Source organism: Lutra lutra, chromosome 12 (assembly GCF_902655055.1).
Source record: "Lutra lutra chromosome 12, mLutLut1.2, whole genome shotgun sequence".
NCBI lineage: Eukaryota > Metazoa > Chordata > Mammalia > Carnivora > Mustelidae > Lutra > Lutra lutra.
Genome location: NC_062289.1, coordinates 57,277,178 through 57,299,049, shown reverse-complemented (window position 1 = coordinate 57,299,049; position 21,872 = coordinate 57,277,178). Strand labels below are relative to the sequence as shown.

At 39.9% G+C, this 21,872-nt stretch overlaps 1 protein-coding gene across 2 annotated transcripts in view; it reads left to right on the top strand.

Annotated features, from left to right (window-relative positions):
• The window catches only part of LAMA1 (laminin subunit alpha 1), a 163,529-nt gene that overhangs the window by 22,957 nt on the left and 118,700 nt on the right, over positions 1 to 21,872 (top strand). For both annotated transcript variants that reach the window (XM_047698103.1, XM_047698104.1), the window contains exons 2-3: positions 7,035 to 7,205; positions 7,402 to 7,514. In XM_047698103.1, coding sequence (XP_047554059.1) covers positions 7,035 to 7,205; positions 7,402 to 7,514 — 284 coding nt within the window. The remainder of the gene's footprint in view (positions 1 to 7,034; positions 7,206 to 7,401; positions 7,515 to 21,872) is intronic.

Below are 21,872 nucleotides of genomic sequence, written 5' to 3'. Positions count from 1 at the left end.
CCACTCAACCTTGGCCACACAGCTGGCAACTGGTAGACTTGTAATTCACATCTAGGGCTGTATGACTCATGTTCTTAGTCCTCACCCAGCCCCGACTTTCATAAGCAGTGGTGACTGTAGTAGACTTGACATTCTAATAGAATTCATAGAAAACACTTGATTAGAATGTTTATTTCCATTTTAAACCTGGACATGTACAGATTTGACATTAAATATGCTGTATAGTTTTTAAAGATTTATTTATTTTTAGAGAGAGGGAGAGAGCACACAGTGGGGGGAGGGGAGAGGCATAGGGAGAGGTAGAGAATCCTCAAGCAGATTTCCTGTTGAACGTGAAGCCCCATGTGGGGCTCGATCCTAGGACCTTGAGATAAAATGACCTGAGCTGAAATCAAGAGTTGGAGGTTTAACCAACTGAGCCACCTAGATGTCCCATCCTTCCTTATTTATTTATTTATCTATTTTTAGAGCAAGAGAGCAGGGAGAGGCAGAGAGAATCTTAAGCAGGCTCCATGCCCAGCTCAGAGCCTGAAACGGAGCTCAATTCCATGACCCCAAGACCATAACCTGAACCAAAATCAAGAGTCAGATGCTTAACTGCCCCATTAAATATGCTATATTAAGTAGAACTTACTGTTTTGGAAGAATTCTACATGATGTAGATTTATACACTGAAGAGTCAAGGAAATGCTATTGCCATAGACATAGATCAGAAGCAAAGCTAGCCTCTGAGGGTTCTCTGGCTTGTGATAAACATTGTATGCAACATCCTTTGTTTCTCTCCTATTCCTCTCGAGAACCAGAAGCTCTGAGGAGTGACTCCCAAAGAAACAAAAGGAAGAAGGAAAGAGGAAAGAAAGAAGAGAAAGAGGAAGGCAGGCAGGCGGACGGGTGGGCAGGTGGGAGGGAGAGAAGGAGAGAAGTTAGGAAGGAAGGAAGAAATAGAGAATGAGGGAGGGAAGGAAGGAAGTCACTTTATATTTCTATTTGGTTCTATCATCCAAAAAGATAAAAGAGTTAACAAATGACTTTTCTTTGCCTTTTTGTACATTGAATGGATTTGGGTTTTTCTTCATTTTCCAGCTATTGGGAGAGAGAATGGTAAACAAATTTACCTGATAGTCTATTAAGGTAAAATTTCAGAATCACAGTAATTTAGAAAAAAAGGGCTCTTAAAAATACTCCCTTAATAGTTGAAGAAGTAGAGGCTCTGAAAGGTTGATTTGACTGAAGACACTTAGTCAGTGTGGAGCCAGGAGAAGAGTCTAGATTAAGGTTCCTGGTTCTGTACACTCGGTAGTAATCCAGGAGCGATGGGACATTCCTTCATTCATTTATCTATTCTTCCATTCAGGCTTTATTGGGCATTCACATGAGCCAGACACTAACTTCGGGCTAGTAGGATATGGTTCTGCCCCCGAAGTAGTTCACAGACTGATCAGAGTTGACTTTAGTTTTCAGAGAAGGATACTGAGGGGAGAACCGTGGGAGGGGGCAGGGAGCTGGTATAAATGGGAAGAGCAGATGGGCATGCTGAGGAAGGGCAGGACGAAAGAAGAACATTTATATTAGCCAGGGATTCAGGAAAGACCAGGGCTTAGCTGGAAGGGTGAGTAGGGCATGAAAGGTTACATGAAATGTGCAAAGGCAAGGAAATTGAAACTGATCTGAAGACCAACAAGCCCAGCCCTGGAAGGATTTTAAACCCGCCTTTGCCTGAGTACACACCGTCCTGTCTGCCTGTGTTGTCCCTAATTTACGTGTCTTTTTCCAGACTCTCTCCCCGAGTATATTTTAAAATATTGCTGCATTTTAAATATTATGCTTACTAGAATCTGTGAATAGATGCTTCTCTTTCCCTTCGGACTGTGAGAGCTCTAGGGTTAGGAACAGCCCAGCTCGTTCATCCTTGCATCTCAGGGAGGAGCGTGGCACAGTGCTCTGCACCAAAGAGATCCTCACTAAAAGTTTATTGAACTTAAACATTCTCATCTGCTTTTTCGGACTCATGTGGCTACGTTACTGAGTAGGATTTCATGTTATCTTCCTAAAGCTCAAGTCATTAGAATACTTTAATGCTACTAACTTAGAATATTAAGTTATTAGAATACCTTGATGTTGTTCTCCTAGAATAGTGTCAAATGCTTCCAGGGTTTTTCCAGGGTTTTTGTAGTTGTTAGAGGTATTATTTCTCTTGTTCATGCAGGGGACTACCATGCCTCTAAGAGAGTGCTGGCAAACAGGGTAGTTTATTTCGAATACTAGCCTTCTCTGATGCTTGTACAGATGTTTAGTTGGGTAAACGGGGTTAAGCGAGTGAGAAGTGGGTAAATGGAGAACAAAATGGATTTGAATACTTTTTTAAAAAATCACAGACTTCATTCAGAAATTTACATTCCAATTTTTCTACTCCATGATTGAATGAGTGGCTTTGATTGTTTTTCGAAATAAAACCTCCCAACGGCAGAAGCCACTTTGGTTATTCAGCCCTATAAAACAGTCATCATTTTTTTTAAAGATTTTATTTATTTATTTATTTGACAGAGATCACAAGTAGGCAGAGAAGCAGGCAGAGAGAGAGAGGAGGAGGAAGCAGGCTCCCTGTTGACGGAGAGCCTGATGTGGGGCTTGATCCCAGGACCCTGGGAACATGACCTGAGCCGAAGGCAGAGGCTTTAACCCCACTGAGCCACCCAGGCGCCCCTAAAACAGTCATCATTTTTAATTCTATTCTGAGGAGTAAAGTGATCTGCAAATATAGCCATAGATCCCTTAGCTAAGAATTGCAAATCATTTTCTTTTCAAAATATCACATTGATTCTGAGTATGGGTTAGTATGTCATTACATACTAACACTTTATAGAACTCAAAAATGTTTCCCCCCTCCAAAACAGAAAAAAAAAAAAAAGAAACAACCCTTCATTAACAAACCTCATGCTTCTCTTACACACAAATTCATTGAGGCCCTCAACCAGTGCCCCTAAATCATTTGAGAAATATTGATGAACAAGTTGTTACAATTGGCTTTAGGGCTACTCTACGTTTTAGATACTCCAGTTTTAAGTTTTAAGGCAAAAAAATATTTTCTCCTGAGGGGGAAGAAAATCTAGAAATCTCTAGAAATGAATTCTTGAACAATCCGGAAGTCTCTCAGATGGAAACTTTGGTAATTATGTATAGTAACATTGTTGGCTGCCAGCTCTATGGTAGTATTTTTTTTAACCTCATATTAATATGGGAATTTCCAGTAGATTTACATGGTCTTGAAATGCATTTAGGAAGGCCAAATGTTCTCAGGCTGTGAAGAAAGGGGATTAAAAAAAAAAAAAAAACTACTGGTGAATGAGAAGGAATTTATTTCATGCTCAATGGAATTTGGCCTCATGAAGTTTTTAGCTACTGGCTAAATACTGAGCCTAAAGAAATGATTCCACTGTGGGTCCTGAGTGAGGGAAAAACACAGATTAGTGTAACAGTGGGCACTAACTACAGTAAATAATATCTCTCAACAAAAAAATGTATAGTCTGATTTACTAAGTGCATGGCCGGGCAGTGGGAAAACTGTGCCACACATGTATCCTGAGGGAGCCCTCATTTGCCTTTGATTTTTATGGATAAAATCAAACGTTTGTTCTTGCTGGGTTCTTGATCCCAATGCCCTTTCCTACCCTTTGATTTCCAATCCCTCCTCTAACTTGAAGCTCCAGTAGTTTCCCTTTATTGAAATATTTCAGTGGTCTTTAAAATGATTCAGCAAACTAAAGGGCTTTAAAAAAAAAAGATTATTTTTAACACATGCTTTTTCAGGTGTGCGTTTCTACCTTTCTTTCATCTTCTAGCAGATACGATCCATATGCAACAGGGAACTGTGATTATTCTATAACGGTGAAGTGAAAATAAATGTATTATGTAAGGAAGAATGTTTAGTGAATCTTTTTTTTTTTTTTCTAACACTGGCTTATCTGAGAAGAAAGATTCAGTTTTAGTGAAAGACAACCAGGTTATTTTTATTACATTATCTATTTAAAGGTTTTTCTACTCAACCATGTTAATGAAGGAATTTATTTTTCTTTTTATTAGAAATATATTTGGGATAGCAGCAAGGTAAAGACATGTAGAAGTTCTTTAAAGCCTACTTAGTACAAACACCTACCTGGTGTTGATTACTATGATTAAGATATTGTTCAACCAAATTATGTTACGTTTATGTTCATGAGTTTTGAGCTTCTTTTTCTCAGTGACTCAGGGCAGAGACTTCTGAGAACAGAGAGTAGGCGCCCTCACCACCCCCGGTTGCCCCCAGTAACTCAAGGCCATTGAGGTTCTCCTGAGTGGGCAGGACCTTTGGGCAGGAAATGGGGAGTTCCCTTGATGGGGAGCACTTGGAGGAGGAGAGTAAAGAAGAACACTTGTTAGGTTACCATATAAAGTATTTGTTGAAAGAGAAAGGCATTGCTAAATCAATCCCATGACCTTGGTTTCTTCTTCTTGCTTGACTAATCTGTGCAAAGGGAATGGATAGAGTTGGTTGTGCTACAAATCTAATATATGTCCTATAGAGCCAGAAAAACATCTCTTTAATTATGGGGATAAAACACCAACATTCAAAACCATATTGTATTTTTAAACGATTGGCTCATAAGATACCTTTGAACCAGCTTACTAGAATAGCGTGGTCCTAAAGGATGGAGAAAATTAGTATTTTACCTCAGTACCAAACAATAAATATCAGCTCCTCCTGCCATCTAAGTACCACTCCCAAGAATTACAGGTCACTTTAGAAACTAGATCGGTATAGAAAAGATAAGTGTCTAACTACTGGTTGATAAAAATAATCCTTTAAGGAGCTGTATAATTATATATAATGATTCATCTGTTTCTTCATAAAGTCTTTTTAATTAAAGAATTCCCTTTAAAGGAATATGATAAAAATAACCAACTTTAAATTCAAAGTGACAAATATATATTAAATATTGAATCTGGTGTAAGTGTGTGCAGTGTTTTACAGTTAGGAATAATCCTCTAGAACACATATATTCAATAACTATTTTCTATTGAGAGGCTAAGGGTCATTCTCCTAGGATAGGACACTATGAATGGGTAGTTCTGTTTTATGTGGAAAGCCCTTGGAAGACTACCTAAAATGTTGTTTTTTAAATTAGTATGTACTAAGTTTTTTTAAATGCAGTAACTTTTATAAAAATAACAATTTTTATTTTGTAACTTCAATTATTAAAATATTTGTAATAGAACAGATCATTGAAAACATTAAGAAGTATCTAAAAAATAAAAATTGAAGAAATGGGGGCACCTGGGCGGCTCAGTGGGTTAAAGCCTCTGCCTTTGGCTCAGGTCATGATCCCAAGGTCCTGGGATCGAGCCCCACATCGGGCTCTCTGCTCAGCGGGGAGCCTGCTTCCCCCTCTCTTCTCTGCCTTCCTCTGCCTACTTGCGATCTCTGTAGGTCAAATAAATAAATAAAATCTTTAAAAAAAATGGAAGACATGAATTCCTCCTATATTACTAAGATTACATTGTGCTTTTTCAGATTTCACTGGAAAAGAAATACTGCAGAGATATATTGACTCTGTGTTCTTTATAAAGAAAAGATTATCTTCTGTGATCTTGGAAGATCAGATTCGAGTCATTTAAAGAAACCTCACTTAGCCAAGACACCCTCCTTCAATGCTCTGTCTCAGTCCACGATGTCCATTTAGGTAGAATGCCTATCCAGTGTCATGTACACCATCATTTCTAGATCTTTATGGAATCTTTACAGCTATTATCTTCTTTTACCAAGACAAAGCCAAAGTTCTAAAGAACCTAAAGGAGTTATGCTTCTTACAGTCATCCAAAAACTGTTTTCTGAATAGTTTGGACCAGGTCACTCAAGACAAAAAAGAATGTACAAAGGCAAAAATTAATAGTGAATTGAAGCGAAATTTTGAAACCCAAATTCTTGTGTTCTAAAGTTTTATTCACTAGCAAAAACAGTCAGTAAAGAAAGACAAGAGGGAGAAAAAAAATCCTAGATAATTATAGGAAGGACCTTGTAAGTTCTAGCAGAAGCAACTGTAACAAAATGAGCCAAGAATAGATACCCTTCTTTTAAGTGAAAAGTGTCAGAATTTCATTGGCAGATTCGTGCATTAGATCATTCGAAATTTGCCTTAAAAACTGTCTTCCCAACATTTTTTATTTTAAAGATTTTTCTTATTTGAGAGAGAGAGAAAGCACGTGCACAAGCAGGGGGAAGGGGCGGGGAGAGCATGAGGGAGAAGCAGACTCCCAGCTGAGCAAGAAGCCTGATGTGGGTCTTGATCCCAGGACCGTGGGATCATGACCTAAGCCAAAGGCAGAAGGTTAACCCACTGAGCCATCCTGGTGCCCCGCTCCAACATTTTATTATGAAGATTTTCCATTAGAAAAGTGGAACAAATTGTATAGTAAACATCTTTCCTCCCACCAAGACCCTACAATGAACATTTCATTCTTCCCATACCACCTATGTATCCATCCATATCCCATCTGTATCCATCAACCCGGCTTATTTTTGGATGCATTTCAAAGTGAGTTTAGACATCAGTACAGTTTGCTCCTAAACTTTTAAGCACTAATGTCGATATTTACTTATAATTCTTTTTTGTTTTCAAGGTAAAATGCACATACTGTGAAATACTCAAACCTAGCCAAATTGTAGATTTGTGCCTTCTATGATTTTTTCATAACTGCATATGTCTGTGTAATCCAAACCTTTGTTGAGATATAGAATGTAACATTAACCCCCAAAAGTCCCCTCGTGTTCCCTCACAGGCAATCCCCACCCCCTGCAACTCTCATTCTGAGTGTCTCCTCATGGATGTGTTTTGCTTGTCCTAGAGTTTCATAGAAATGAAACCGCCCATATATGCTGCTCTGTGTAAGGCTCCCTTCGCTCAGTGCATAGACTTAAAAATCTTATTGGTTCACCTGAGAAGTGTGAGATTCTTTTGATTTCAAGTAGCTGAGCTGATCTTGTGGATCCTGACTTCCAGGGCTGTTTCCTGCCATTCTCAATCTTGCCAGCAATGCACACATCAGCACCAATGCGACCTGTGGTGAGCAAGGGCCCGAGATGTCCTGCAAGCTTGTGGAGCACGTGCCAGGTCGTCCCGTGCGCAACGCCCAGTGCCAGATCTGTGATGCCAACAGTGCCAACCCCAAAGGCAAGTGTCGCTCCTATTCAGAAGGACCCTTGAGAATTGGTGCTTCTTAAAATGAGGACTGAAGGCTTCTATTATTAGGAGTCATGAACATTGTGTTCACCTTCCCCACTTTTCATTGCCACTAGCCTTGCAGTTGGGAAGTCAAAAATTTGAAACCAAGAGCTGAGAGGAACCCATGTATGTTTTCTTTTCACAGAACGCCATCCAATATCCAACGCAATCGACGGGACTAATAACTGGTGGCAAAGTCCCAGTATTCAAAACGGGAGAGAATATCACTGGGTCACGATCACTCTGGACCTAAGACAGGTAGGTCTGGTGGAACCATTGAAGAATGTCTCCGGGTTGCGGAGTTGTACTCTTCTGATGACCTTCAGGAAAGTCTGGCTTGCTGCTGAACATGTTTCCATCCTGGTCAGATTGTTTTTCCTTCAGGTGAATTCATGTGAGGTATAGAAGCAGTCTGCGGTATCGTTTCTTGTCACAATTTTCATTCCCAGGCATCTGTGGGGAGATGAGTGACATTGTTTGTCTGGGGTATGATGTTCTGGGAAGCTGGGTCAATGGAGCATACGCTGCTGTTCAGGATTTTCTGTCAGGCTGTGTGTCACATGTCCTCAGACACCTCAGGGGTGGGGGACCACACACGCTGTTCCTTTTGAGGTTACTATCTTGCTGTTATCACTGTACAAAGTTATTGCAGAAAGGCTGTATGTAGTAATAAGGCTAGGAAACAAAGGGATAACGTTAAGCCTATTGGCCATGCGTCCGCCCTGTCATGGCATCTGTGAGGCTGACAGAGCTGGGGTGGTCCAGTACTTCTGCGAGCAAGCCTTCAGTACGAGCTGGCAAAGGCAAGGCATAATTGGCTCCAGCTACACCTGTATCCTCTTGCTTTGCTTCCAGACTACATAGAAGAATGGAGAGAAATATGATGTGGGTCCCCGTGGTCCCAGTATTTCTGGGAAAGGGAAGGAAAAAAAAAGAAATCTGAGTGGGTAGAATGAAAAGAGAGCTGGCAGGCATTTGCGAGCTATTATCAACATTTCTTATTTGAGTTCTTCAGAAAAGCTGTCACCTGACGTTCTTATATATTTCCATTCAATTACTCTTGCATTGGAACTCATCAGTATCGTGCTAAACACAGGCCGAAAGAGAAAAATATTGAAATATGCCGTGTAGGGTTGAAATAGGAATTGTGGAAATTTAATGGCGAATAATTAAAATTCTTCTAAGAAACAGTAGTTTTTAAAATGTTCAGGACTCTAAGTAGAAGACAAAGTGGTACTCAGTATATTCACATACAGTGAACTTCTGATTTCTAATAAGAACTGTAAACCAAGTAGCAAAATGTGAAGCTCAGGAGATTTTTTTCCCCCCACATTTAGGTTTGTAGTATTTATTTAAGTAAAATAACATTTTCAATTGTTTTCAGCCATATGTCTTGAAGTAATAGATCATGTCTTCATATTTTTAAATCTCCCTAAAGAAAAAGAGAAAAGAGCCTCCCTTTTGGCCTGGACTTTGTTTTTCTTCCAATGGCGAGAATGTGTCTGCAGGAGATTTTGGTTTTCCCATCTCTTTTTCTATTTATTTTTTCTTTTTAAGGGAATAATTAGAACAATTTTAACCATCAGGAGTGTGATATGAGTTTAGAGCCAAAATACCCAGCTGGATATTTTCCATGTAGATTTCAGATTCTTGTTAGGCTATCACTTATCTTGCAGTATGTCACATTTGACTACACTCTGAAGGGAGGGAGCTCTTTCCCCTTAGGTTGTGTAGACCCAACTTGAGCAATTCTAGGGGCATGTCAGTTTTAGGTCTTGAAGGCATATTTCAAAGATAGGCATGTGGGGCACCTGGGTGGCTCAGTGGGTTAATGCTTCTGCCTTTGGCTCAGGTCGTGATCCTGGGGTCCTGGGATTGAGCCCCACATCAGGCTCTCTGCTCAGCAGGGAGCCTGCTTCCGTTCCTCTCTCTCTGCCTGCCTCTCTGCCTACTTGTGATCTCTGTCTGTTAAATAAGTAAATAAAATCTTTTTTAAAAAAAGCTAGGCATGTATGCATAGTTAAAGACCTTTAGGTAATTTCTAGCATTTTTAGATATGCTTCCAAATGAAGATTACATAAACTAATTGGTACTCTGAAATGTCTTTACTTTTTATTTGGTGTACAATTTTTGTCATGCTTTCAGTTTTTAAAAAAGTGCATTGTGCTTATATCTGAGCAAATCTTTCAGTTTTGTTTATTTATTGAGCCTTTCTATTATGGGCATTTTTTAATAGGTGGAAAGCATATCTCAGTGGGCATGCATATACCCACCAATCAGAGATTGTTAAGCATTTTGCAATGTTGGTTTCATCTTCCCAGTTTCCAGGTGAATGGCAGTCATTGTGATATTGTACCAATACAGTATTTTTTGTATCTTCAAAAAATAGAGATTTGTCCTGAAGAGGCGTCATGCCATTAGCAGCCCCAACAAAATTAACAGCAATTTCCTAACAACTGCTTTACCACCCGTATCGAATTTTCCCAATTTATCCACCAATGTCTTCTGTAGCTTTTTTTTTTTTCTTTTTCTAAGCAGGATCCATAAAAACTTGTTCATTAGATTTCTTAAATATTTTCTAATCTGATTTGCTCTCTACTTTTTTTTTTTTAAGGATATTGACTTTTAAAATAGAGTAGACCAATCATCTTTAGAATATCCCATGATCTTGATTTGCTGGATTGTTTCATTGTGGTCTTGTTAACATGTTCTTTTATGCCCTCGAATTTCCTATAAACTAAACTCAGCTCTAAAGACTTCATTAAATTCCAGTTAAATAATTTAGCCCGGAATACATCTGTGATCCTGGCTACTTCCTTTGCTCCCAAGGCTGGCTGTCCAACTAGTAAGAAGGCTAATCCATTAAGTATTAAAGGTATACTTTATATCTGATACTGGCGCTATCTCCCTTATAAAGTTATCTTGCCTTTCCCCCAGCCATTTCCTCTTTGTCTCCTGGGTCTTATCGAGACTCAGATCTAGAGTGTGGCTACACCTTCTGATGACTTTTTACCCTTGTCGGAATATGTGTGTTTTCTTGTCAAGCCAGCCATTATCCAACTACTCGTTAATTCTAGATACACTCCAGGAAGGTAGGGACCAGCAGCCGTATTCTTCATCTTCCTCCTCTTCTTCTCTTTCACTTTCCTTGCCTGTTAACATTCCCTGCGGCTTGCCTTGCTCACTCTTGCACACCCAGGCCTCAGCAGAGTTGAGACTCTGACTAAATAATTCCACTGCAAATCCACCCTTTGTTCTCGAACATTCCCTTCCGCTTTTTTGTTCACAGCTTGATGAAAAAGATGATAGTCACCAAACAAGCCTTTTGACTGCTTTGTTTCACTTCTGTAAAAATGTAAATTCTGTAGTACAGATTTCTAAAGTAAAACTGTAGATCGATCTTAATATCGTTGGGAGTCATAACAGCTTCATATTGTAGACGTGTTCGTGTAACTTAATAGGTCAGCTCCTGAGGTTTTAGGAGGACCAAATTATCAGCTTCATTCTGTGTTGGCAGATGCTAAAGACTTCAATCCCATTCTTGATTCTCTAGTTGATGACCCTGCTGAAATTCTGGCATTTGTAGCCTCCATGTTTTGTGTTTGGTTACATGAAAGATAAATGAAAGAAATGAGAAAAAATGGTGTTATCAGAAAGTCCATAGACGTCGTCTGGTTTGCAGAAGGACTTAACTACACAGTGTTTGCTTTAGTAACACATTACCAGAGGACCGATTAGATTTATTTTTTACTTCTTTAAAATAATGCCTCCTATTCATTCTGGCATTGACTCACAAAATTTTGAATTTACGCTGTTAGATATTTAGCAGTATCTTCCTTTAAAAAACAATGCATGAAAGTTAAATGAGTGTGGTATTTTGTTTTAAGAAGAATAAAACTTAAGAGTCATCCTAACACATGTAATGCTAACACGTTAGGAGGGTGATCTACAAAATGAACTCCTGCTCACTGCCAAGTGAATCAGGGGTCTTTTGTGAAAACTTAACATTTTAAAGAAATCATTCTGGGGGAGGGATAGCAGGCACATTTGATGCATCTTTTTTTTTTTTAAGATTTTATTTATTTATTTGACAGAGAGATCACAAGTAGACAGAGAGGCAGCCAGAGAGAGAGGAGGAAGCAGGCTCCCCACAGAGCAGAAAGCCTGACATGGGGCTCGATCCCAGGACCCCAGGATCATGACCTCAGCCAAAGGCAGAGACTTGACCCACTGAGCCACCCAGGCACCCCAATGGATCTTGATTCTAATGATTGTCACCATTCTCTTAGGCCTTGCCACTTGTATGAAAATGTACTCCTTCTGACAGAATTTCTTCATAGAAGAAGCTGAGGATTTCCAGTTTGAGGCACAAGACTTTCAGAGTTAAGACAACCGGCAGAACATTTAATTGTTAGGGAAATTGGGAAATTGAAAGCACAGGGAGCTCCCACTGCACACCCATGAACATGTCTATTACTAAAAGAAACCCAGGTATAACGAGGGTTGGTGAGGGTGTGGAGAAATGAAACCACTGTGCCTCCTTGTGTTCATATACTATGAACATATATAGGAATCTCTCTACGGACACATACATACATAAGTGCATAAGTACTTATGGGGACGTAAAATGGTACAGGTGCTGTGGAGGACAGTGTGGTGGTTCCTGCAGAAGTTAAACCTAGAATTTCCACACGATCTAGCAATTCCACTTCTAGACATACACCCCCAAAGGAACCGAGAGCGGGAATTCAAGATCTCTGCACACTCCTGTTCAGAGCAGCATTACTCACAGTAGCCAAAAGATGGAAGCAACCTGTGTCTGCCGATTGTAAATGGATAAATGGGGATGGTACATAAGTAGAATGGAGATAGTCCTACCTTCAAAAGAAAGCAAATTCCGGCTCCTGCAACAACACGGGTGAACCTTGCAAACATGCTAAGAAAAATAGAGCAAACACAGGAGGACAAACACTGTATGACTGCACTTGCATGTTGTACCTAGAATAGACCTGTCTAAAGAGACAGAAAGTCGAATGCCAGGAGGGAACGAGCAGCCTGTGCTCACGAGGTGCAGAGCTTCAGCTGGGAAGAGGAAAAAGTTCTTGAGGCGGATGGTGGTGATGCTCACACAGCAATGTGAATGGACTTGATGCCACTGAACTGTGCACTTAGAATGACAAAAATGGTCCTCTTCGATGTTTAGGTACATTTTACCCCAATTTTTAAAAGTTGGCTACTGTGACTTACATGCTGTTTTCTATCAGCCTAGGTCCATCTACTCGGGAAACCAGAAGCCACACCAGTTATTTAGAGGGATGGATCTAGCACGAGGAACAGGTTAAATGGTGCTCGAGGATGGGGAGGAGAGTACCAAGGGAACTCAGGGTTGCTTATGGCTGGGGGAAACCATGGGACGCGTTGGGTTATTCATACCCCGAGGCTCGGAGGAGGCTGCCCCATCTCCCTGCCTCCCTCCTCCAGTCTTCCAGGCTTCTGCTAGTGCTTCCACTCAGAGCCCCACAAAGCAGGGTATAGAAAGGTAGATTTGCAGTTGCTCCCCAAGGCACAAATCCTGTCTTCTCAGTAAGTGATCCCTTTGTTAGTGTGACCATATAAACACAGAGGCCTGCCCTTGAAATCCTGGATGAGAATTGTGTTATAACCATCATTGTCCAGTCCTGAATGTGCTTATAGTAAGTTTTTAGATCCACTTTGGAACGAAGATGCAAAATTTAGAATTTTCAAGGTGAAATCATGGACTGCCTTCTGATAACATTGACAGACTGGATGGGTCCTTAGATCTCGGTCGAGAGACTGTCCTCAGTGCTGTGACTTTAAGGACAATAGTGGAGGAAAAGAGGAGGAAGTTCTGTTTATTTATGTGTGTATTTATTGTTACTTTTTGGTTGTGCAGCATGGTGGAGACCTAGAAAATGTAGTTGGGTGATATGCTTTCATAATTTATAAAGTAGAAGGCCATAGCATTAAGAATGAAGGATTGTTTTAGTCAAGTACCTGACAAATTCCACACTAAATAAATGTGAACTCAGTTTCCGTCTGTCACATTTAGAGTTCACAAATGACTTTGAAGTCCTAAAGATCTTTACATATCACTGAAGGAAATGTTAACCAAGACCTTGATATAATCTAATTGGAGTTAGCTAGTAGGATTGGGTTAAGGGATGCAATTAAGTAGATGTTGAAAAATAAATTCATAAGTCAATAATTCTATTTTTTTTCTGGCTAGGAAAATAATATGAGCTCATGGGAGAAAAATTAGAAGGGTCAGGCAAAGGTAAAGAGGTAGCAAAACTTGTTATTGTGGGTGTTATCTCATCAAATCCTCATATAGTATGAGTTTGGTCCTATTATTATCTCCTTTTGACAAATGACAAAACTGAGACTCAGGGAGTTCAGGTAACTCACTCAAGGGTAGGACTCCCTGAGGTTCAAGAGCCTGGGCTCTGTCTGCATCATTGGGCAATCCCAAAATAAATATTTTGACATATATGGTAGTGTCCTGTTATTTTATTTAACTTTGTAGCATGAAGATTTCCAAATGTAACTAAAACTCATTATTTTATATATATATTTTAAAGCTGCAATAATATTCTTCTACATGGCTTACCCATCACTTGCATAGGAATTCCTAAGCCTGACACCTTAGTTGTTTTCTGTTATGGGTAATAACTTAAGCTTTCAATAAAAAAAGAGGATTAATATCATATGTATGCCTATGAAGTAATGGAGTGAAAGTATTTCGGTTTAAATGTTCATATTGCAAGTTTGTGGTTAGTTTTATTTTGATTTTCCCATTAAAAAAGGAACATTTATTGCCTGTATATGTATAGAAATCTATACATACGCTTCATATCTGAACATGAATATCTAATGGGTATGTATAGGACTTTTATAGTTGACCTTTGGAAACATGGGACTTAGAGATACTGATCACCTATGCAGTTGAAAATTTGTGTAGAATTTTTGACCCCCAAAACCCAACTACCAACCTGCTATTGACTGGAAGCCTTATTGATAACATAATCAATTAGCACATATTTTTATGTTATATGTATTATATCCTGTATTCTTAACAACCAAGTAAGCTAGGAGAAAAAGAAAATGTTATTAAGAAAATCTTAAGGAAGAGAAAATGCATTTACAGCATGTACCATATCACCAAAAAGTCCGTGTATAAGTAGACCCGTGCAGGTCAAACCCATGTTACTCAACGGTCAACTCTAGGTAGTATATAGATTATATATAGTATGTATATATAATGTATCTATATTGTATATAACATATATATAATATATGCACGTAATATATAGTATTTCATATTATAGAACTTAGAAGAATATAGAATTTAGTAAGATGGTGTTATAGAATTATATATAGTAGGTATAGAATCTATAGCATATCACATCTATGAATGTGAATATACAATCTCTATATTGTGTGTTCATATACTATGAACATATATAGGAATCTCTATATATACAAATATATACATAAGTACATAAGTATAGGTTTTAGACTACACAGCATTTTTTTCCTCATCCATATGATTTAATCTGCTCTCCCCAGCAATCCTGGAATGCAGATGGCCCCCTTTTAAGAGGTAAGCACACTGCAGGACAGGTCAGTTGAGTGGCTTGCCCAGGGTCATGTGGCTCTGTGTGCTGAAGCTGGGATTGGAAACCAGGACTTCTGGTTCCTTCCACACAATGCTACGCCGTCTCACCTCTCTTGTTCCGGGTCTTGAATTGCTGTTTTCCTCTGCATTATGGGGAGACTGGCCAGATCTCTTATAATTTCCTCCTGATTTGGGATAGTCCACGTTCTTCCTAATCTCTCCCCCTGTCCTGTTTGTTCAGGTTGTTGCTCCTTTCCCTGTGGTGACTGGTAGATGTGGGGGCTATTTACCGTGTGCTTTTTGGCCAAGGAGCAGGAAAATGAATCCATGTTTTGTATTAAAATGTTGAAACCTGGGCAAAAAGTTTCACTGGGGGTGGTCAGATTTGTGAGTAAAACTTGGTGTATCATTCCTTTAGAAGATAAAATGTATTTCGTAAAAAAAAGAAATGTTTCCTACGGCCCTGAAAATAAAGCTGCTTTTTGAAGCAGTGCTTTATTTTCTGTGTTGGTTTAATTAGGAAGTAGCATTTTGTTGTGGGAACATAATCACAGAAGGGCCTTTGTTTTATACAAACCTTGAGACAATAGCTGCTTGTTTGCTGGGTTTTCTAAAACCTCATTAATTTGGATGTCTGTTGTTTTTTCCCTAAAATTTCTAAAATATGGTCTAGAACTAGATTGAGGTTTTTTAATTGTGTCATCCAAATAGAAAGTGTTTGCTAAGCACATTGAGCATAGGGTAGTAAGAAAAGAACAGGCGGATTTCACAGTCTTAAGACAGAAAATCTTGAAAGATTCTTAGAACAAGAATTGCATGTAAATTGGAGCTTCTCATTACAAGTGAGTGTTGGCTGTTCATTAGAAGAGATCAGGCAGAGACCCTTCTTGGAAGCTGTGATAGGAATTACTATTACCATTTCCTTGTATGTATTCAAAGTGATTCATTCCGTTTCAACTTTCGGTTACTTTATACTGGTCTCAGCCAATTTCAGATATTAAGTTTTTCTTGAATTTGGCAAAAGGAACAGATTGGAAGAAATCTTAAGCTCTTCGTTGTGATTTGGAAGTCAGCCACAGTAAATTCTTGTCCTTCAGACTTTCTTATCTTTTTCGTCCTGTTCTCTGCAAAGCTCCTATTCTCATAGATATGTCTTTCTTTTATTTTCACACTTTTATCTCATTCTGTTGTTTCATACACAACTTCTCCAGTTATCTATGGCACAGCTATTGTGTAAGAAATAACAGCCAACTTCTATGACTTAAAACAACAGCATTCATTTTATATCTACCCTGGTTTCAATGGGCCACAATTTCAGGAAGGGCTTGATTGAGTGGGCGTAGGCCTAAGGTTTCAGTCCATGGTCAGGCCATGGTGGGGATGCAGGTGGGACAGCTATGAAAGGGAGTGTGGGCAGCTAGGGAGGGTGCTGGGTAGCTGGACTGGGGGTGCTGAGGCAGCTGGGGTGGGGGGTTTGGGCAGGTGGAGAGGGGGTACTGAGGTAGCTGGGAAGAGGGTGCCGGGACAGCAGGGGGCTGGCCAGTCTCTCCTTTCATGTGGTCTCAAGACTTCTCTGGGAGGTCCCTCCACGTGGGCTGGTGTGGGCTTCCTCATAGAGTGGCAGCCTGGAGGCAGAGTGCCTATATGGCAGTTCAGAGCTCCAGCAAAGGAGTTCCAGAAAAAGTGGCAGAAGTTGTGTCCCCACATAGATCTGGCAGCCAGAGTCATGCAGCTTCACTTCTCTGTGCTCTATGGGCTACCAGGTCACTGAGGTCAGCAGTAGAAGAAGTAGAGGAAATGGGAAGCAGTGGCGGCCTCTCAGTGGGGGAGGGGTAAACAATTGGACACCTGCTGTAAAACCACCACTTCCTCATCCTTCTGAACATGGCTGCCTCTGAGGGGCTTCTCCTGTCAGCCTCCCACAGCTTATCCTTAGGGGCCTCACCTTTATCTTTAGGAATCCTAAAGAGCTAGGGGATCCAATGGGAGTACAAATATTATACCTTAAGCTGTCCAGTGTTCATGACCGGTGAGCTGAATAAATTCAAATAACTGAGGCCAGGCTTCAAGAACTATGTGGAGTTTCAGTTTCTTGACAAGATTTACTTCTAAGCTTTCAATGATAAAGCTTACTATCAATAGTTTACCAGTCAAGCATAAATATTTTTCCAGTTAGCCCAGTTTTGTTTTCTATCCCCTCCTCCCCTTTATCTGTCTTGAATGGCAGAGTACTGGCCTTATGATGACCGTATAAGTCTTACTCAACAGGGCCCCTTAGATGCGGCCTTGGGAAGGACTCTGGGAAATCAGCAAAGATAGTCTCAAGACCCTATCAAAATATACTTTGCTTGTCCCCAACTGTTTTGGCTTCAAAATAAAGTTGGTTTGTATATATATGGAAAGAAAGGGAGGTCTGTTCTGAAATCATTATTTCTTCCTGTTATACTGAAGCTAAAAAAAGATAAGTTTTAATTCCTGAAGAAATATTTCTTTGAAAAATACAGTTGCAGTTGGAATCCATTGTAAACTTTTTTTTTTTTTTTGGCCTTTTGCTTAACATTCTGCTCAAATTGCAATGTCATTATCTCTATAAAGTTGTAACAAATAAACGAGCAAAGTAGCCCATGAATACCTCGGCCATACCTCAGAAGAGCTCTTGTGTTTTTAAGGTTTTCAATTGACCTTTTCTCTATGCAGAAATGACTTTTATTTTGATATAGAAGCAGAAATTTTTATTTTTTTATTTTTATTTTTTTTAATATTTTATTTATTTATTTGACAGAGAGAGAGAGAGAGAGATCACAAGTAGTCAGAGAGGCAGACAGAGAGAAAGGGGGGAAGCAGGCTCCCTGCTGAGCAGAGAGCCCCATGCGGGGCTCGATCCCAGGACCCCGAGATCACGACCCGAGCCGAAGGCAGAGGCTTAACCCACTGAGCCACCCAGGCGCCCCAAGAAGCAGAAATTTTTAAATACAGGGAAAACATAAGAAAAAAGTTTTCATTAAAAAAAAGTTTTTTTAAATAGGCTCCATGCCCAGCTTGGAGCCCAATGTGAGACTTGAATGCACAACCATGAGATCAAAACCTGAGCTGAGCAGGAGTCAGACGTTCAACCAACTGAGCCACCCAGGCATCCCATAAGAGAAAAAAAGTTTTTAAAAAACCACTTGTGGGGTGCCTGGGTGGCTCAGTTGGTTAAGTGACGGCCTTCGGCTCAGGTCATGATCCTGGGGTCTCAGGATCGAGTCCCGCATCAGGCTCCCTGCTCAGCAGGGAGTCTGCTTCTCCCTCTGACCTCCCCCCGCTTCTTTCTCTCTCTTATTCTCTCCCTCTCAAATAAATAAATAAAATCTTTAAAAACAAAACAAAAGCAAAAATAAAAAACCGCTTGTGGCTCTAATTACCAGGATTTACCTTTTGATCTAGTCTATCATATCTGAGAACACTGTATAGTTAATAATTCATGATCTCTGCTTATTGGGTGCCAGGGTCTCAAGATTCCTTAATGAACAAGACAACGATCACATCCAGGGAAAGCCCTTAGCCCAGAGAAGTGTACAACAAACAGGAGCTTCCGTATACATGTTGCTTACTATCTCTGCTGCTACACCTATTATGTGAGGCCGGGTTGGGCCCTCGAGCCTTCTGGTCTAGTGGCAGAAACAGGCAAGTGAGCAGACCCCTTTGGTCCGGTGGTGTAGGTTGTGCAGGGGTTAACGATGCTTGGACAACACAGAGGAAGGGGCAGCTTAGGGACTCAGGGAGACAACCCAAATGAAGGGAGTGAAGGAAGGGAGCAGGCAATGAGGAAATGTACATAGAGCAGCTAGGGGAAAACATGTTTATAGAGCTAAAATTGTACATCCAGTCCTGTAATAAATGTCTTCTTTAATTTTTTCTGTTGATTGAGATACAGTTTATGCACTGTGAAATGCACCCATCTTAAGGGTATAGTTGGATGGGTTTTGACACAGAATCTCCCCTGTGCCTCTTCGGGTTGGCGCTCCTCCGGCCCCTCCCCCTCCCGCCACCGGAGGAGCCAGGATTCTGAATGTTTCTCACTGTAGCTTTGCCTGTTACATAATATATAAATGGGAGTAAATGGTGTGTCATTTTGTGTTTGGCTTCTTTTAGCCTCGTAGCTGCGAGATTCATCCACTGTTGCTTGTGTGAATGGTTTGTTCTTTAATTTCTGGGTGTTTTATTTCACGAATGTAACAACATTTGTTTATGAGTCCTCTCATTATGTTGTTTGGGTTATTCCAGTTCTTTTTCTCAATGCCTGTTAATTTATTGAGATGTAATGATAGATAGCATTGGGTAAGTTTGAGATGCACAACTCGTTGGTTTGAGACATTCATGTATTGCAATATGGTTACTATAGTGACATTAGCTAACATTTCTATCATGTCATGTAATTATGTCTTTTTTGTGTTGAGAACAATTAAGATCTAGTCTGCTAGCAACTTTGAAGATTATTATACAGTATTGTGGACTAGAATCACTGTATTATGCATTAGATCCAAACTCACTTATCTACTAATTGCCATTGTTTTTGACAGTTATAAATAAAGCTGCCATGACCATTCTTATGAAAATCTTTTTTGGGACATATATCTCTAGGGTTGGAATTGCATAGCCAAAGGATATGTCAATATTTAACTTTATAAGACATTGACAAACCACTGTCCAGCAAGCATCTCTGGGCAAAAATCTCTTCTCCCCAGAATCACTGTCTTATGCCGCCTGCTGTCCAATATTTTAGAACCACTCTTTCATATCTTTATCCAGTTTTCTAGTTGTTTACTCCAGGAGGGCCAGGCCATACCAATTTCTTCTTCATGCCAGCATCTACATTCCTGTAACAACTTTTGATGGCAGAATAATAGGTCACCATCTGGGTACGTGATAATTTATTCAACCTGTTCCCATCGTTGGACATGTCAGGTGTTTCCAATTTTATAAAATCAGGCTGCAACACATATTTACATATTTTTGTGACCGCAGTGCTGATTATATCTTCATGTAGATTGCAAAAAATGGGATTATTGGGTCAAAGAGTTTAAACATCCTTTCATTGCGACCTGGAGTGCCTTATTTTTTCAAAAATACTATTCCGTTTACAGATTCACTAACAGTGAATCAAAGTTGTGTTTCACAACGCCTCAGGAGCACAGAGATTAACATTTCCTTTCAGTTTTTGTCCTCTACCAATTGAATACCTGAGCCTCTTTTGTTTATTTATTTATTCATTTGTTCGTGCTCTGTAACATATATTTATTGACTTACGTCACTATATCGGATATATATTTGGGAGTACTGGGTTGAATTCAGATGCTTAAGTAATGCTTATTTGTTCTTGTCTATTATCTTCACAAGGATAAATTGTGTCATGATTATTAATCTCTATGGGAGCAATCAAATTGCTTGTAACATGGTGGTGGCATTTTTTAGACACATTTGGATCTCAATGCAAGAGGCAGGATAGAATTTTCCTATTGTAACAAAAGAGGAAAAAAAAGAATTAACTCTAAATATCATTGTTTGAGAGGTGCCAAGAATAGCTATGGCGCTTGAGGAAAATCACTAAAAATCCAATAGTGGTAGCTCACATCAATTTACAAAATTTTGTAAAGTCTTCTCCTGCAAATATTATTTCACACTAGACTTACAATGCGAGATAAGTGAAGAACATACTGATTCATATTCCTGTTATTCATTGTGAAAAATGCAGTGGAAGGTAGAGAAAATATTCTCTGGATTTGTCATTTGAAGCCTGAGTTGTAGAAACCATCAAATTGAGTTTTATCATTCTCTAGATAGTAAGAAATTAAAAACTCATGAACTGGGGGGAGCGATTCTGGAAGTCTTACTCTAGAAGCATTAATCTCGGTGGGATGACAAAGCTGTCACAGTGACAAAGGTAGAAACTCTAATGACTGGGATGACAGTGTAGATGCCCGCACATTTCCTCAGACCTGGGAGCCCTTAAAAATATTTTTTGCGGCAACTTGACCTGCTCCGGCCTGCCCTTTATGCGCCATAAGGTACGGAAATGGAAGCTGGGAAAGCTGTGAGATCAAATTAAAACCTGCAAATTATTAGCTGGGGAGGCACAGCTGTCCAAACCCAGACATCCTGAGAAGTTTGGTGAAGACTTAAAACCACTCATGAGCCAGTGGGGGTGGTGTAGGCTTTCTTCGAGTAACTGATAACTACGATAATAATGTGTAAATCAGCTTTCTTTGTCGCTGAAAAACCAATAGACTTTATTATTTTTTTTTTTGAGAAATTTTAGATTGACAGAAAAATGGAGTGGGGAGTACCAGGGTTCCCAAAATCCCCTCTAGAGAAGCTTTTGGTCAAACTTAGGCAGTCATCATATTTTTAAAAGCAAATCAGCAAGTGGCTGAACTAGTGCAGGTTTTGTAGTTCCTGCGAACTTGCCCCCTGGTATTTGGAAGGTGACTGAGAATTGTCAGACTTAAAATTTAACATTTTTCTCTAATATCTTCTGGCATATTATCAGAGCCTAGTTCCTTTGATCTTCATAGGACACAAACACAAGAAAGCTAGTGAGATGACCATGGCCTCCGTTAAGATGGCCAACACTGAGCGCTATTTCTTGCTTTCCACCAGAATGACCCAGGGGGGCCAGACAGGAAGCTGCTGCCCAGGTGTCAGCTCATGAGCCTCAGGGGGAAAACATTCTGTCTGAACTGTGGATCTCCAGACAAGACATCGCTGGGATCTCATTTTCCTTTTCAAACCCTAATGGTTTGGGGCTCAGGTTTTATACGTAGTGAACTACCATCATGTCTTACTGGAGCTCATGAGAACATGACAGAAATAGGGTCATGTAGGAAAGGGAAGACTCTAGATGTGCCCTTACACTGTGTGTTTGACCTCCACATGGCTTCACTGGTTTCTCCAGAGTTCCCTCACTGGAGATACTGGACTCCCACTCACGTTCAATTTGG